Here is a 17,775-nt window from a genome sequence, read left to right as displayed (position 1 = left end):
CCGGGATAACTCCCTCTACCTGTAGGTATGTTGTGGAGCCTTCTCTCACTTGCATTATTTGGTGGGTGGGGAGCCAGCGGGAGGGTGGCTGAGGATAAAGTCTAGCGCCACATACATGCTAAGCAAGTGCTAAACCACTAGGCTACATCCCCAGTCCTTGTTTATTCATTTATTCTGTTGAGAAAACTCTTCATAAGTTACTGGGGCTGGCCTTGAAGTCACTCTGAGCCCAAGCTGGTCTTGAACTTACAATCTTGCTGCCTCTGCCCCCTGAGTAGAAAGGGTTAAAAGTGTGTACCACCAAGCTCATCTTCCTATCAAATCTTTATTTGGGGCTCACTTCAAGTAGAAGGAAAACTTCTAGAAATATATCTAACAAATTACTCTTATACATATGTAAAATTTACATATACCCAATTTATTAATTCAGCATTGTACATAATAGCAAATGGCTGGAAATTATATATCCAAAGGAGACTACATTAAATGTTAAATACATTACAATCACAGGGTAATTCTCTGAGCTACTTTATAACTTATATAAATTTATTTGAGCATATTAATAAAAAGACAACATTCATAATAGTAAAAAAATGTGTTACCACTTGTTTAAAGCAGTGTGTGTATATGTGTGTGTGTGTGTGTGTGTGTATATAGGTACCTACAATCTTTGTGGAATAGATTCTAAACATATACCCTTTAATATCCCTAAGGAGAGACCCCCAACAGCTAGGAAGGGAGTCTTTCCACTTACATTTTTGGTTTGGTTTGTTTTTTCTTTGCCTTGGTTTTCACTGTCGCATGCTGAGCCCAAGGCCTTGCATATTCCAGGTGAGCACTGTGCTGTGAGCTGCATCCTCCCCACCCCCTGCCTTTTACCATTCTTGAGTATCTTTTGGTTTTTGTACTTTGACGGGTTAATCGATTCAATTATTTAAATTAATGTTAAAATAATAAATGACTAGATGGTAGGAGGCGTCTCATTTTTCACTGAACATCTCTGCTGGCTTTCCAGTTCTCTATTCCAACTTCTCTTGTATTCTCAGCACCTAAACCCTTGCAAGTCTGCAGCTCACACAAACAAGGAAATATTACTTCCTTCAGAGAGGACAGCACAGCATTTAGCTATGCTTACCCACAAGGGTCCCACAGCCTTGCCCAGAGAAGGACCCATTAGCAGCTTCCCTAACACACTAGGAAACCCAAGAGATGCCTTTCCTTCCAAGAGGATGCATTTAAGGCATTGGTCACAGGCAAGAAATGTGTGAGCCACACACAGAGCTTGCTTCCTCTTTTCTTCTCTCTCTCTCTCTCTCTCTCTCTCCCTCTCCCTCTCTCTTTCTCTCTCTCTCTTTCTCTCTCTCTCTCTCTCTCACACACACACACACACACACATTCCATTTTTGTATAAGACATCACAGCAACAACATATGTGTCCATCAGCTTCGGTGTTGGTCTGACCATCTAGACCTGCTTGTTGCTGGGGAGGTCAATGCATGGAGAAAAGGCCGTTACTGAGGTGGGGCGTCTTGGGGGGCAGCTTCATTCATCATGTCCTTGTACTGCCGCTTGAAAAAGCCAAGCTGTCAGGATAAAGACACAGAATCCATGGTTGCAGGTCAAGATCAGACGAAACAAAAAGGAGAGGGGTGGGGGAGACAGAGACACACAGAGAGACAGACAGACAAGATGACCACGCAGGACAAAGATTGACAGGGCAGAAAATAAGAGGGATCTGGGGAAGTCAGGCAGGGAGAGAAACAGCATCAATGCTGGGGTTAGGCGAACAATATAAAATAGAAGAAGAATCACTCTTTATAAGGTGGTCATTGTAAACCAGGAGTCATCCTAGTTGCTCTGCATGTATTAAGCTAATTTTCTTTGGAAAATGGGTGTTCATAGAATTGTTTTACAAAAAAAGGAATCCAGGCTCAAGAAATCGTGACCCAAGATCGTGTAGTTAGCAACAGTACTGAGTCTATCCCAATAATGGAGCGGCTGAGGAGTAGGGAGATGGGACAGAAAGAACCAAGAAGAAGCACCTTGTATAGGCCAGCAGTGATGAGAGCCAAGAGCACCAGGCCCCCAATGGAGCTGCCCACAATGAGTGGTACAGGATTGTGAACTTCATATGGCTCCACTTTGGTCTCTGTCTAGGGAAGAAAGAAGAGAAACAGGGTACAGCAGGAGAGGCACACCTCAAACTTCTGGAGAGTTCCCTGAGCTCAAGGGTTGACCGCTCCCAACAATCCACACCGCCAACCCCAGGCCTCACTCCTCTTCCCGCTTGCTTCTCTTGCCAGCCCAAAGATGAGATCCACCAACCCAGCTTCCTCCTCACTTCAAACAGTTCCACCCCACTCCACCCATGTCTGAGATGAGTACCTTAGACCTCACATACGACTCCTGCCCTGGAAGCAGGGCAAACGCAGAGTCATTAAACAGGATCTCAGTGCTGCTCACAAGCAGGAGGTGACCATGAGAAGTCTGTGGGGGGAAAGCAAAGTGGAAGGCAGGTCTGGGTGCTGGACTATGATGGGGCTCTACTCAGAGAGTCTCTGAACACAACATACCTTGATGTACCAGTCAAATGATAGGTTGCCCTTGAGGGTGACATTGAATATTTCCTGAGTGTTGAAGGATGGAAGGTCACACTGAATTCTCTTACAGACTGCAACAGAGCAGTTCTGGAAGAGGAAGGCCAAAGAAACAGATGACTAAGACTGAGGAAGGCCATGATGACCATGTGTGTGTGGCCTTGAGGCTGGAGCCCCGCCATGTTCTTACCAGCACTGGGGTCCTTTCAAGCTGATCCCGGAAATTGGAGTGAGGGGGGGATTTCTGCTCAGTGTGACAGGCACTTGAGAGGTTCTGAGGAAAGACAGACAGAAAAGAGAGTGCTGGGTTCCGGTCCTGCCCAGCAGGGTAACAGTCTGGACCAAAGAGAGGGTCAGAAAAGGCAAGAAACAGATCTTTACTAAGACCTGAACTTTGGGGACCCGGCTGGACTCACCTGGGAGAAGATGACCTGGGGATGATCCCATACGGTCACATTGTTGATCTGAACAGGGATCCAGAAGACTACACTGACAGGGAGGCTCCTCTGGCCCAGGTTGTTGAACTATGTCAGAAAGGAGGGAGTGAGGGCTCAAGCCTTGTGGTGTGGCTAGCTCTTGGAGTTGGCTCCTTACTTCCTCCTTCCCAGATCGCTGAAAAAAGCCTAAGCATCCTGCTCTTCAGAGAGATGGGGTATGTAAATGAACGCCAGACTGGCTCATCCTAACTTCTAGCTCTGCCACTGACCTGGTGTGAGGATTTAGACATAGTTCATGAGTCTCTCTGACCCTTAGTTTTTACATCTATAAACAAGGGACAGCAAGAGTGTTCAGGGGCCTAATAGACTCAAAGAGGAAGTGTGTGTGTGTGTGTGTGTGTGTGTGTGTGTGTGTGTGTGTGTATGCATCTGTGTGTTTGGAGGAGAGTGCATGTATACAGTGTGAGAGCATATGTGTGCATGTATGTGTGTGAGTGTGTGTATGCACATGTAGGGGAGGGATGTAGAGCAAACTTGGCACTGCACCTGACACACAGGAAACTCAGTATTCATGCTTCCTACGATCACTTTCTGCCTTCTCTTTACATCAAGTTCCCTTCTCAGCATCCTCTCAGGACCCAGGCTTGCCCTGCTCCTCACCTGGTACTGATGCTGTATGACCTTACTGGTCATCTCTGAAGCCGTGAAGTTGAGATATCTGATAGAACTCTCATCACTAAAAGGAAGAAGAGGGGGCAACAGGTGACAGAACATGAAGGTGTCCTGAGAAGGGGGCTTGAACTAAATGTACAGAGACTAGGAAGGTGGCAATGTAGCCCTCAGGGGCAATGACTGTCAGACACTGAGAGCGTGGGTTTGGACGTGCGCACGCGCACACACACACACACACACACACACACACACACCATTCCTCCACACAGGCACATGTATATACCCACAACATAAGGCAGTGTATAAACACAAAGACAAAGCTGGCGGTGACCATCCTGATGGGAGCACGGGGTAGAGCAGCACCTGGTGACAATCATGTAGATGGCGTACTTCACAGGCAGCTCCAACTGAAACTTGGTTTTGTGGGTCCTGGACATGTTGTTCTCACTGAAAGGAAAGAAGTTCTTAGCCACCTCTAAGAACTGAGAATCAGCCTTCCCATCCCCCTCCCCTGACCCTCTGCATCCAGCTGCCTCCATGTCTACTATCCTTAACCTGCTCCACCTCTCAGAGGTCGGAAAACAACGTATGGGAGTTGGTTTGCTCCATCCACCATGTGGGTTCCAGGGGTTGAACCTGGGCCATCAGACTTGACTGCCCTACCTGGTGAGTCATCTCAGCAATCTCTATCTATGCTTATTGCTGTTGTGGATGGCAGATGGGTTCATACACACCACAGCACATATGTTATAGGGTAGAGGACAACTTCGTAGTAGGTTCTCTCCTTCCACCTTTAACTTGGCTTCCAGGGACGGAATGGAAGGTATCAGTCTCCACCCACTGAGCCATCTCTCAGGCCTGCCTACACTGTTGTGAAGCCTGCCTAGATAGCTCCAAGCTCCAGGTTTGCCTGGTGTGTGTTTCTTTCTATCTATGCCTTTGCTTGACTTACAACGTAAATACTTCAGGAGTCTTCTCTCAACACTGGGCATCCCAACCACTACCACCACTTGATCATTTATTTTATACTATCTTACGGTTACCAGTTTCCTCAGCTGTCAGTATCATTGAGCATCTGTGAGGGAGGGAGCCACAGCTATCTTCTTCATTGCCATTGCCCCTAGCACTTGACACAATACCTGGCACATAGGTCTGTGCTCAGTCAGTGCTTGTGGAATAAGTTAGTCATCAAGATAGAGAACCAGAAGAGAGAAGAAAAGGGCTCATCCTGGATGAGGGGCCGGGCCTCAGACGGAGGATGACTGTCATATGTGGGAAGAGGTACCTGGCCACAATGGCTTTGAGGAGCAGTTTGTTCCCAAAGGAGGCATGAGAGTCCACATCAAATGTGACATTAAATGTGACCTAGCATTAGAGAATGGAGACAGTGATTAAAAATAGTAAAGAATGAACAACACAATTATTCGCCAACCACTGAATGGGATAAATCAAACAAGATCTGACTGCACAAAGAATATTGTTCAGAAATTTAAAAAAGAAAGAAAGAAAGGATCACGTGTAATTGATCCTTAAAAATGTAACCGCTGATGGAAGAAGCCAACCGTACAGAACCCCATCTGTGTCTGTGGATGGGGGATATGCGGGAGAGGTGAGTCCGTGCAGAGAAGGTCAATTCGCAGCCCCCAGGGGCTGTTAGCAGGGTCTCAGATTGGTCAGAGTGATTGATGGAAGCATAACTCTGAGAATGCCTAGAAACCACTGGATTGTACACAGTGGGTGAGTTTGTGGGATGTTTTTACAACTCAATACAGCTGGTTTAATGCGTCAGAGAAGAAATGATAAGAGAAAGACAAGAATCCCACATGACAACCGAGGAGAGAAGACAGCAGGGGTTGGAGCTCTGACCTCAGAATTAGCAGGAAAGATGGGATGGTTTATGTTCCAGGTGGTACTCTTCAGAGCCCCATGCCCTTCAGAAGAAGAGCTGGACTCAGCAGGCTTTACAAACCAAGGCTTCTTGGTGAGCGGGTTCTGGAAGGAAGGCAGACAGATGTAGTACGGTCAACTGCCAGCCATGGGGGTTGAGGAAACCAGAGCCAAGAGAATGAAGAGGATTTGGTTACCTGGCTTGCTGAATCCTTCCGGTAAGATAAGCCAGATGGGTAGTAGACGGTAACCTGGGTCCCGTAGGAATCCTCACCGTCATTTCTCAGAGTCACACTCATGTTAAAGTCCTGGGGGCCTCCCACCACCAAAGTGTCCAAGCTGTGAGAATAGCAAGACAGGCATGAGGCATCAAGGGTATCCCTGAAGCAAGTCTGTTTGAATGGAGAGAAGCTGCAGGCACTTGGAGAGATAGGGCTGTGAGCAGAGCAGGCACTAGGAACCTTGTGCCCCACAAATATCTCTGAAGAAGCCTAGGCTCCCTCAGAGGCCATGGACACATCGATTCAGGTTTGAGGGAATCAATAACAGAAAGAAGCTCACCCCATGGCACTCATGGTGATGCTGAGATCGTCTTGGCAGATGCTGTCATTGCCGCAATTTTTCTCAAAGGGAAACTGGAAAGAGCATGATCAAAAGGAAGGTATAGGAAATGATTAAAGGCGCAATACAATAAAATGTCTAAATGAAATGGCATAAAGTAGCAGTGTTCTAGCAAGTGCACCCTGCTCTATTTCTCTACTCCTGAAAAGCCCCACCTCCGAGACTCACCATAGCTGTGAAGAACCTCTGAGCATCCATAGCCAGAACTGGTCGGAGGTTCCCAAAGGACCTCAAGGGCTCCCCAACCAGTGTATAATTGAGGCGCAGGATGATGGGGCTCACTGAGTCGTCCACGCAGTCCTAAGAGATGGTAGGGATAGAAGGACCTACCTTCTTCAGTTTCCTAAGACCTCCCCACCCTCAGTCAGGAGATCTGCCATTTGCCATCTCACCGGTAAAATTAGCTTCAGTGTTTCACATTTCTGCATCAATCCAAAGACCTGGGTGCGCCTGCGTGTGTTGTTCTTTGTCTCATCAAAGAAGGCACGGATACGTGAGCGGCCAGGGTCTAAAGCCAGGTCATAAGTGACAGTGCTCTGGATATCTCCTGAAAGGAGAGAGCACAGTGATTAGGAACCAGGTGGACAGAGATCTGTGGCTACGACTTTGCTGCAAGATGTGGGATTATCCACATATCATCTGACCCCGCTGCATCTTAATTCATTACTTTCAAAGTAAGAATAAGAACAATTATTCTTTATAAGTAATTTAATTATATCTCAAGTAGGAAGGAGAAGGGGATGAAAAAGAGGGGAGGAGGAAGGAGAAGGAAAAGGAGGAGGAGGAGGAGGAGGAGGAAGAGGAGAAGGAGGAAGAGGAGGAGGAGGAGGAGGAGGAGGAGGAGAGTATTGTGCACTAAGTCCTCCAAAAGTTGTGGCTCTTCTGTAAGATGTTAGAAAGCTAATTTTGTTTTTGATTTTTTTTATTGTTGTTTGTTTTGTCCTTTGCCTTTGTCACTTGCCAGTTTGGCTACTAGTCTGGACATTAACAGCTTAGGAGTAAATGACATGAGAGGAATTCCTATGTAGATTGCATGATCCCTTCTCCCTACTGTTCTCTAGCCTCTAAAACAAACTGGCTTTTCTGACCCCTGGACCAATAAGAATGAAACTAGAAAAATATCTTTTCTCCTTTCCTGTTTCTCACCAGGTCAGCCACTGCTATTCTCCCACAATAGCATAATCCTACTCTCTAAGAACATGGACAGGGAAAGAAGGCAGACCATTGGCAACAGAAAACGTATTTAACTTGATCAACTCAACCTCCCAAATCAGTTCTCCCTCACTTGAAAATGAACTGTTTGAAAATGCATGAAACAGGAGAATATTGTCTTAAGCAAGCTGAGGCAGGCTCAATGATAAACACCAAGTGTTCTATGTGGACTTCTACTTTCTAATGGGATCTCACTTCTGATGGGAGTGAGTGTATGTAGAAGACAAAACATTAGCGAGGGGAGCATGGGAGGGTAATGGAGGCATTAAGAGACAGGAGCGCGGAGGGCAATGGAACCTATGTGATACGGAAGTGCAGAGAGAACTGCGGGGTTGGGGGAATGGTGTGGAAGGAGTTAGGTGGGGATTGGTCAGCAGCAGGGAGATGGGGCAACCCAAAGGATGTGTGCATGAAAATGCTACTAAAGAAAGTCAATGTCATAAGTTAACTAATAAGGATGAACTCTGCTGCTCTTTTGTTGGGGTTCTTGATGCATTTGCTGTTGAGTTCTGAGCAGGGTCAGAAATAAGGATCCATTTTCACTCTTCTACATGAAGCAATCGGGTTGGCCAGCACCATTGTTGAAGATGTTACCTTTTCTCCCATGTGTATTGTTGGCTTCTTTGTTTAAAAGAAAAAAATCACATGACTATGAAAACATGAGCTTATATGTATATCCTCAGTTCTAGTCCTTTGGACAATGTGTCTGTTGTTGTGGCAGGATCATCCCATTTATTACCACGAATCTATTGTGTGATTTGAAATCTAGGATCATGATGACTACAGGAAAAGCGTCTTTTTTCAGTTACAATAAGGCAGTTGATAAATGAACTCACAGTGGCTGTGACAAGAAGAGCTACACATGCTAAGGCACGACAAAATGCAGTCTGGAGTTGAGGCCAGAGAGCAGGAAGTCCCACCCCTAGCTGAGGGAACTACTGGCAATTGACAGCAAAGGGGAAGGAGTTTCATGTGAGGATGTGGCCCCTTAGTAGATCAACCAAACTATGTGGCTCATTTCCCAAGAGTATTTGGGCAACACAAATTAGACTCAGTGGTTTCTGGGGTTTGGTTTTTGTTTTTGTTAAGGGGGATGTTTGTTTGTTTATTTGAGACAGGGATTATCTCTGAAACCCTGGCTGTCCTGAACTCACTTTGTAAATTAGGCTGGCCTCAAACTCACAGAGATCTGCCTGCCTCTGCCTCCTGAATGCTGGGATTAAAGGTGTGTGCCACCATGCCTAGCCTCTTAAAGGTTTTTTTTTTTTTTTTAAAGGACACAAACTTGAGTGGATAGGGAGATGGGGGTATAACTGAAAAGAGGATTGAAGGTTGAATATAATCAAGATACATTATATGAAATTCTCAAAAATTAATTAAAATGTTGCCTTTTAAAATTAAAAAATAATTATATTGGACATCTCTATTACTTCCTCCCAGGGCCAAGGAAACTTAGGAAAGAGGGAGTGGAAACAATGTAAGAGCCAAAGGATGGGGGAGTCCTGTGAGACAAAATTCTGGATATGGTATAGCCGTGGCACTCATGACCCCACATCAGCTCTGGTTACCTACACAAGAACTCCACAGCACTCTGTCGTGGGTGAGAGGGGCCTCATGAGATTCCACTCTTCCTTAGGATGCTATTGGCAGTTGCCAGGGTATGGTGGTCATTTTCCTCAGTGGGGTAGCCACTGCTAAGTTTCTCTGTTCACCAATAAATAGCTTCCCATCCATGCTCACACAAGCATTAGATTCAGTGGGTCACAAAAAAAAAGTAAAAATAAATAAAATTTACATGAGCATAGCACAAGGACTAGTTGGAAAAATAAGGAATTGAGTAAAAGGCCAGGTAAGAGGAATGGAGATGACTCTAGCCACGATACATTGTATACATGTATGAAACCCTGAAAAGAAAATGTTCCTATTTCAAAGATGTTTATAGGTGAAGAAGTAAAATGATATGACTTTCATGTTTGTCTTAACATTCTTGAGGTGGGCTGGCAAAATGGCTCAGTGTGCAGAGGTGTCTGCTGCCAAACCACACTACCTGAATTATGTACCCAAGTCTTACATGTTTCCAACAAGTCTTACTTGTTGGAAAAAGAGAGCAGACTTTCAGAAGCTGTCCTCTGACTTTCACATGTAAATGTATGAATATATAAATAAAATTACTATTTTAAGAATTTCAAAGTCATTGAAGCTAGGTGTAGTGGCAATACACCTTTACTCCCAGGACAGGGAGGTAGAGGCAAAAGGATCTCTGTAAGATCCAGACCAGTACAGTATACATAGTAGGTTCAAGGCCAGCCAGGGCTACACAGTGAGTTGAATTAAGGGCCTGGAGAGGTGGCTTGGTGGTTATAGGCACATGCTGCTCTCACAGAAAACAGGAATCCTGCTCCCAGCACCCACATTAGACAGCTTACAGTTGCCTGTGACATCAGCTCCAGAGACCCAGCACTCCCTTCTGGACTCTGTAGGTACCCACACTCCTGAGCACATTCCTACACAGACACACGGACATAATCAAAGAGATAAACACATACTTTAAAATATAATAAATCTTTCTTAAAAGTAATTTTTAAAGATTCCTTGGCAAAGAAAAGAAAAACAAAGAACACTGAGTGAAACATGCTTGGAAAGGAGGTAAACTTGTCTAAGAATATGATAGATCAGTCTCCTGTTGCTCTCTATTTATGTGTTTAAAATAATTATTTAAAAAACATTTTGGTATGTAATTAATAAATTTAATATATTTAAACTTAAGGGGTTGGGGATATCACTCAGTTGTAAAAACTGATTGTCTAGCATACACAAAGTTCTGAGTTCAGTCCTCACTCGGCACCACATAAAACTGGGTGGAGTGGTGGACTCGTGTGGTCCCAGTACTTGAAAGGTGGAGCTTAAAAGACCATGAAGTCCAGGGTCATCTTCCTGGGTTATATAACTAAAGTCAGCCATGGCTACATGAGACTTTGCCTTGAAAAAAAATAATTTATTATCATTATTACTATTATTATGTTAAGTAAAAACAGAGAGTTTCGGATAAATACATAAAGTATAACACAATCTATGTAAATTTTAAACATGTGCTATAGTACTACATATTGTGTGTGATTATATGAGTGCTTCCATACATAGTAAAAATACAAAAATATGAACAGATATTCTTACATATAAAAAAAGAGGATAAAGGAAGGAAGGAAGGAAGGAAGGAAGGAAGGAAGGAAGGAAGGAAGGACTAAAGGAGGGAGAGGGGGGAATAGAGAGGGAGAAGAAGAGAGGGAGAGGAAGGGCAAGGGCAAGAGAGCGAGAGCTAGCGTTTTGGGGGGCTGTCCCATTCATTCTAGCCAGGCTTAAAAAGGCTGCTAGCGCCAGTCAGAACTTCCTTCTGCTAGAAAGCTGGACAGACTGAGACAAGACACTGTCCTGTAAACCAGGTTACCCAGCACATCTTACCTTCGCGCAGACGGTCCTTGGTGTTCTTGCGGACACGGAGGCAGACTCTGACCTCCCCAGCATCCTTGTTTTTTAATACTTGTTCTTGACATGCAAACACACTCCTTGCTACTTTCTTGGGGCTGAATTCCATGGTTGCCTCCAGTCTCAGCACCGGCTGGGCTCTAGAGGGGCATCAGAGGGCCATCAGGAACCAGCAGAGACCTTCCAAGGGGGAAGCCTGGTGCAATGAGAGGGCCTCTCACCTGAGCAGCAGAAGATGCCCCTGCGCCCCAACAGCCAGGTCCATCAAGCCATCCATTGTGAGATCCTTACCCCCACTCAGAGACTGCCCGAAGTACTGGAGCCCAGGGGAGAAGTGGGCGCCTATGATCCGCTGAGGGAGGGAAGAAGAGAGGAAATAGAGAAGTCTGTGGCTCAGTTAGCCAAGGCACATACTCTCTTCTTTACAGTCCATACTTTTCAAGGAAGTCAGATGACTTAAAACGTATCTTGTGCACACAGTGATTACCTGTACAGTCCCAAACCCCATCCTCGGTCTCTTCAGCCAACATCGTGTATGTAGGAGTTTGGTTTGGGAAAACTAGTAAACTCTCTGCACATATATATTTAAATAGGCAAATAGTTCCAATGTATAGTCCAGATTAAGGACTACAACTCTAAATATAAGGGAAAATATTTTGCTATAACTCGAAGTAATTGAGCAATAGTAAAACATTTTGTTTTTATTTTAGAAACCAAAGGGCTTCTAGAATAGAAAAGAGCAACCCTGCAGTTCCTGCTGCATCGTTTACAATATTTAAGCAAAAAAAAAGTAAAATAAACAAAAAACCAAAAAAACAAAAAAAACCAGTATATGTCACCTTTTTAAAAATATATTAAGGAACACACAATCTCCAAACAATACCCAAGCTTTCCTGGATTATCTGAGTTTCCTAAAGAAAATTGAAAGTTTTACAAAAAAAGAAATAAAAATATACTGTTCGGCTCATCCAGTCCTCATTTACATAGACAGAAAAATGCAAACATTGACTACTGATCTAACCAAGTGATCTCTTTTGTTACATTTATCTTCCTTGAGGGAGGCGGGAATCCTACACCACGGTGCTCATGTGGCGGTCAGGGGACAACCTCAGAAGTCAGTTCTCTCTTCACCACATGGGTCCCGGGAAGCAAACTCAGGTCACAGGAGTGCGTGTGCCAAGTGTGTGTGGATAGGTGAGAGGACAGTTTGAAGAAGTCGCTTCTCTCCAGCCACCATGAGGGTTCTGAAGACTGAAGTCCGGTGGCAGACTTAGTGGGAAGCATTTTTTCCAGCTGAGCTATCTTGCCAGCCTAGTGTTTGATATCTAAGTTTACTGTGCTTGTTCATACCTAAAAATCCATTACTTGAGATCTATATGTCAGTGTGTCAGTGTGCACACATACACACACACGTCTTTAAAAAGAAATGGTGGTTGGGAGTGGTGGTACATGCCTTTAATCCCAGAGGCCAGCCTGGTCTATGAAGTGAGTACCAGGACAGCCAGGGCTATTACACAGAGAAACCCTGTCTCAAACAAACAAACAAACAAACAAATAAGGAAGAGGAAAAAGAAAGGTTTGTGTGCATATCCTTGGGGCCTCTGGTATTGTTTCACTGCGAGGATACTTGCTTTGAAATTACCTGTATGTAATGTGGCAGGTTAGAGATCCCTGGCTTACTAGCTGTTCCCACTAATAATCACCTTTAGTTTCAATCCCATGAGGAAAAAAAAATGTAAACAACAATGAAAGCAGAATAGCACAATCCATTTTGCATTTGCTTCTAACCACAGACTGTGGGTGAACACACACATGTGCACGTATAAGGCACCCTCTCCTTCAGTTTTCCCCAGGCATGTTATCCCCAAGAGGCTCTGCAGGCTCATGCACACACTAGCAGTGCTTAGTGGATTCAGTAGGGTGTGGGGTAGGGGACACACATAGAGCTGGAGAGTAGGCTCGGGGGTTAAAAGCACTGGCTGCTCTTCCTGAGGACCTACAGGTCAAGATCACCTGTAACTCCAACTTCAGAGCATCTGATCCCCTCTTCTGGCCTCCTCGAGCACTAGGCACAGTGGTACACAGACATACATGCAAACAAAACACCCATGTGCATAAGATTAAAAAAACATTACAAGAAAGAGCATATGAAGTTGGGAGGGAAAAGTGGTATGAAAAACATAACAGGACTTGGAGATATGGGACAGAATGGGGGTAGATTTGATCCGACACATTATATGCATGCAAGAAATTCTGAAATAAAATCCATTTTAAATACTCTCACTTTGACCTTGTTTTCCTCTGAAGTTATAGCTCTGAGCTACTGTAGCAATGGAATGAGAGGACCCAGCTTCCACTGTTCATTTTACATATAAATTTACTCTGTGGTTAAAAACAAAATTAAAACTGAAACCTTCAAACCCATTTACACACACACACACACACACACACACACACACACACACACACCATCTGCACCAGTGAGAGAGAGCATGGTGCCAATATGCGTACTGTGGAGACACCCCATGGCAGCAACGTCTCTGGAGTCTGTGGAATGTACTCCAGCCCAGAGAGTGGGCAGAACTGGAAACGAACTGTAATCATTTCCAGGGTAGGAGGGAGGATAGGAATTGACTGGGGAGGTGACGCTCTATATTGTTTGAGGTTTTCTTTGAGAGGGATTTGAGATTTGAAGAGGCTATAGCAAGGTCTGGATATATGGCCCAGGCTGGCCTTGAACTTGCTAGATAGCCCAAGAGGGCCTTAAACATGGCCTCTTCCTACCTCTCCCTCCTGTGCCCTGGCATTACTGGTGTATTCTACCATATCCAGCCACATATCTGTATAGTAAAAAGGGATATGAGTTACCTTTGTCAAGACTCACTGAATAAATATTTATGTATGCACTTTCTATTTATAGGTCTTAAAACAACTGTGAGCAAATATTTCTAGTGAATAACCAAAATGTCAAAATATCATAGACAATGTGAACCAGACAATGAAACTTAATTTAAAATGCACCAAAAAGAAAGGATTGGTTGTGGAAACACACAGCTGTAATTGTAGCATTGGGAGGCTCCAGCAGGAGGGCGCTGAACTCCAAGCCAGCCTAGATATAGAGTGATACATGGCAGCAGGGTAAGAAAGTCACAGCACCTGCTGTGCACCTGCTGTGCACCTGGAGGAACCCGAGTCTGGATCTCCAGCACACGTAAAATCTGGGCATGTCTGTCTGTGACTCCAACACCGAAGGGTGGAGACATATAGATCCTTGGGGCTTGCTGGCCAGCCAGGCCATTTGTGGGGATAAATGAAAATGAAGATGACCATGCTAAGTAAAATAACTCAAGCCCAGAAGAACAAACTTTATGTGTTTTCTCTCATATGTAGAATCTAGGCTTTTCAGCGTGCTAATAATAAACTAATAGGACTGGCATGTAATCCAGAGATTCCCACTTTTCAATTTTATTCAAAAGAATCCGAGTAAGAATCTTGAAGGAATGTTAGCACATCTGTATTTACTGCCACGCTGTATGGCTGGCTTTGAGTCTCAACTTGACACAAGTTGGGGAGTGGGTAAAGGAGCACTCTCATAGAGGCGAGGGGGAGGAAGGAGGATGGGATGGGGTGTGTGTAGAGGGGTAACCAGAAAGGGGGATATAATTTGAAATGTAAATTAATAAAAATGATTAATTTCAAAAAAGGAAGGAGGGAAGGAAGGAGCCTCAGTTGAGAAAATCCCTCCAGCTGTAGGGCAGTTCCTCAATTAGTAATCAGTGGGGAAGAGCCCCGCTCATAGTGAACGGTGCCATCCCTGGGCTGGTGGTCCTGGGTTCTATAAGAAAGCAGGCTGAGCAGGCTACGGGGAGCAAGCCAGTACACAGCACCTCTCCATGGCCTCTGCATCAGCTCCTGCCTCCAGGTTCCAGCCCTGCTTGAATTCCTGTCCTGACTTCCTCCAGCGATGGACTATCTGAAACGGATGATCTGCGAGTGAAAGCCAAATAAACTCTTTCTCTCAAACTTGTTTTTTGATCCTGGTGTTTCATCACAGAGGTAAAAATCCTGACTAAGACACACACCACTCACATAATCCGAGGAACGGGATAACCTGCATGTGAGACAAACAGCTGGAGACAAGTCGCCCAACAGTGGCATTTATCTATAGTGGAAAGAAGGAAAATCTGTCACTGTGCCAATAGGAATGAACCTAGAAGATATTACTCTTCATAAAATAAGCCAGACACAAAAGCCCAAATCATTGCACTACATGGAGCTGTCTAAATAATCAAATCACGCAAGCAAAGCAGAGTATGGCAGAGGGGGCTCAAGGGAGGAGGCAAAATGGAGGATTACCAACCAATGCTAGAAACAGCTAGAGCAGGTCGAGTGTGAGATGGTGCATTTCGAGTCTAATAAGAGTCAAATATTTAAGTATTTTTACCACAATAAGTTTTTAAAAGAAATAAAGGAAAATATGAGACTGGAAAAGACTAGAAACCAGAGACCAGGAGACCACATGGCCTCAGCTTGCTCGGAGATAACACAGCATGGGTGGGTGAGGCAGGCCAAACTGCAAGGACCCCACAGGCAGGGAGCCCATGCAGCAGGGACGGAGTCACTGAGGAGGAGGCCAGTTCTGGGGCCAGGATTCAGGATTCAGGGCTACTTAATTTCAAGACCCAATACAGAAGAACGATGCTGGGTTCGCTCATTTAAAAACTACCATTAAGCAAGCATGACGCTCTCAACTGTAATCCCCACACCGTAGAGAGAATATCTTGTGTATTGTATAGATGTATCACCTGTCAATTAAAAAGCCTATCGCCTATGTTTGGTATCCCCTGGTGAACCTACCCGGCTCCAAACCCATGGTCACATAGATGGCCCTGGTTGACTGCAGTGAGTCTCAAATCAAAGCAAAAACACATGAGTATGGGTGTGTATGTAGGACTGAGGGCTAGCAGGAGACAAGGGAAGATGGGGTGAGAGAATGCAGGATGTATTGTATATACCTATAAAAATATCAAAGGAGAAGTTTGATCTGAGGGCTGGAGAGATGGCTCAGCACTTAAGAGCACTGACTGCTCTTGCAGAGGATGTGGGTTTGATTCCTGGCACCCATATCAGGGAGCTTACAACTGCTTGTAACTCCAGTCCCGGGAGATCCACTGCCCTTTAACACTGTGGGCACCTGCAAGTATGTGGTGCACATAAACTCAGGCAGGCAATACCCACATACACATCAACAAAAGTAGGAAATCTTTAAAATAATAAAATAAAACTTAATTTTAAACACATGAGAAGAATATGAAGAAAGGGGCTGGGCGTAGGGGTGGACACCTTTAATCCCAGCACTTTGGAGGCAGAGGCAGGTGAGTCTCTGTGAGTTTGAGGCCTGCCTGGTCTGCAGAGTACATTCCAGGCCAGCCAAGGCTAGATGGTGAGACCTTGTCAGGGGGAATAAAGCGGAGAAGTGATTGAAAAGAGCATCCTACCATCAGTCTCTGACTTCCACATCACCCACTCGGTGCTGGCACACATGTGCGTGGATATACACACGTGTGTTCACACCCACACCCACGTGCACATATGTATGCAGTAAACCCAGATTCTTAATGTAGAAACAGCAGAATTTTAAAGCTAAACCCAGAAGTCTCATAAAAAGCCCTAGGATCAATGAAGTCCTATAAAGTGTCCAACCGTATGGGTATCCTGTGACATAGGGTTTTCAGTCCTAAAATTGGGACAGATCTTGGGGGGGGGGGCAGAACTCTTAGGCACTCAGCCAGCACTGGGATTCCAGGGAAGGGACAGCATAAGCAATAGCAGTTGCCATCCATCTTCACCTGGTCTAACTGCTGTTCTGTCCCAGGGCTTAGCAGTTAAGATCCTCACCCCTGCAGCTGGCCCTCAACAGCCCCAGGCCTCAGCTATGAAGTGAGTGTGGGGACCCCAAAGCACCACCTACCATTACAAAGAATCCGTCTAGACTGGGGATGCTCTGAGCATCTGTGAAAGGTTTTGAAGGTTCCAGAAGAAATGAAGGAAAACCAATCCAGCATTTAAATCAGAGACTCTCCATATCACACACACACGTCAGTGCTGTGCAGTGTCAGTAATGGTGTCTTACCTGGCTGTGGGAGGCACTGAGGCTGGCTATTGATGCTCCATAAAAAATGTAGACAGCGCCCTGATTCTCCTGCTCTCCTGGGGCCCCAATGGCCACATCTGTCAGTTTGTCCCCATTCACGTCTCCCAGCACTGTCAGGGCTGCCCCAAAGCGACCCCAGGGATGACCCTGATCACCGTGGAGAAGAGCTTCACACTGCCACCGTGCCCTCTGCTAAAAGGAGACAGTGACAGACCAAAGATCCTGGCGCCCTCCACCTCACTCCCAGCCCCACCAGGTCCTTCACTCACCCCTCGAGGCAAGGGACACACTGACACCTGGCCTCCTCGGGTCTTCTCATAGTAATGAGGGGCCCCAATGAGGATCAAGTTGGTATTGCCATCAGCGTCCATGTCCACAGAGCAAAGGGAGGCCCCAAAATAAGAGCCAATCTGAAAGAGACAGGGCAAAGGTCACACACCTCTTTCCACCTGAGAAGAATCTAGGAACTTCCTGTCTATGAAAAATGTCCATAGCCAGACATGTTGTGTATGCCAACACTCAGAAGGCAGAGGCAGGAGGGTCAGGAGTTCAAGGCCTGCATAGGAATATATGTTAGAACTTGTCTGAAAGGAAGAGAAAGGAATGAGACCATGTCTACTGGGGAAATCATTAGAAGATATAATTTTCTGTATGATTTGTGGTGAATGGATGACCCCTACAGGCTCAGATATTTGAATGCTTACTCACTGAA

At 45.2% G+C, this 17,775-nt stretch overlaps 1 protein-coding gene across 2 annotated transcripts in view; it reads right to left on the bottom strand.

Moving 5' to 3' along the window:
• Nucleotides 1-397: 397 nt before the first annotated feature.
• The window catches only part of Itgam (integrin alpha M), a 55,852-nt gene continuing 38,474 nt past the window's right edge, over nucleotides 398-17,775 (bottom strand). The window contains exons 13-30 of one of the 2 annotated variants that reach the window (NM_001082960.1): nucleotides 17,333-17,473; nucleotides 17,043-17,255; nucleotides 11,131-11,261; nucleotides 10,886-11,049; nucleotides 6,607-6,761; nucleotides 6,383-6,514; nucleotides 6,155-6,228; nucleotides 5,791-5,932; nucleotides 5,573-5,698; nucleotides 4,992-5,071; nucleotides 4,070-4,153; nucleotides 3,695-3,770; nucleotides 3,014-3,121; nucleotides 2,788-2,871; nucleotides 2,574-2,687; nucleotides 2,386-2,487; nucleotides 2,043-2,153; nucleotides 398-1,583 (exon numbers count right to left, since the gene is read on the bottom strand). In NM_001082960.1, coding sequence (NP_001076429.1) covers nucleotides 1,512-1,583; nucleotides 2,043-2,153; nucleotides 2,386-2,487; nucleotides 2,574-2,687; nucleotides 2,788-2,871; nucleotides 3,014-3,121; nucleotides 3,695-3,770; nucleotides 4,070-4,153; nucleotides 4,992-5,071; nucleotides 5,573-5,698; nucleotides 5,791-5,932; nucleotides 6,155-6,228; nucleotides 6,383-6,514; nucleotides 6,607-6,761; nucleotides 10,886-11,049; nucleotides 11,131-11,261; nucleotides 17,043-17,255; nucleotides 17,333-17,473 — 2,109 coding nt within the window. In that variant the 3' untranslated portion in view covers nucleotides 398-1,511. The remainder of the gene's footprint in view (nucleotides 1,584-2,042; nucleotides 2,154-2,385; nucleotides 2,488-2,573; nucleotides 2,688-2,787; nucleotides 2,872-3,013; nucleotides 3,122-3,694; nucleotides 3,771-4,069; nucleotides 4,154-4,991; nucleotides 5,072-5,572; nucleotides 5,699-5,790; nucleotides 5,933-6,154; nucleotides 6,229-6,382; nucleotides 6,515-6,606; nucleotides 6,762-10,885; nucleotides 11,050-11,130; nucleotides 11,262-17,042; nucleotides 17,256-17,332; nucleotides 17,474-17,775) is intronic. The other variant, NM_008401.2, reaches the window with a different exon arrangement.

This window comes from Mus musculus, chromosome 7, assembly GCF_000001635.26.
Source record: "Mus musculus strain C57BL/6J chromosome 7, GRCm38.p6 C57BL/6J".
NCBI classification, from domain to species: Eukaryota; Metazoa; Chordata; class Mammalia; order Rodentia; family Muridae; genus Mus; species Mus musculus.
Note: the sequence above shows the minus strand (reverse complement) of the source record. Positions and strands in the feature narration are given on the sequence as shown.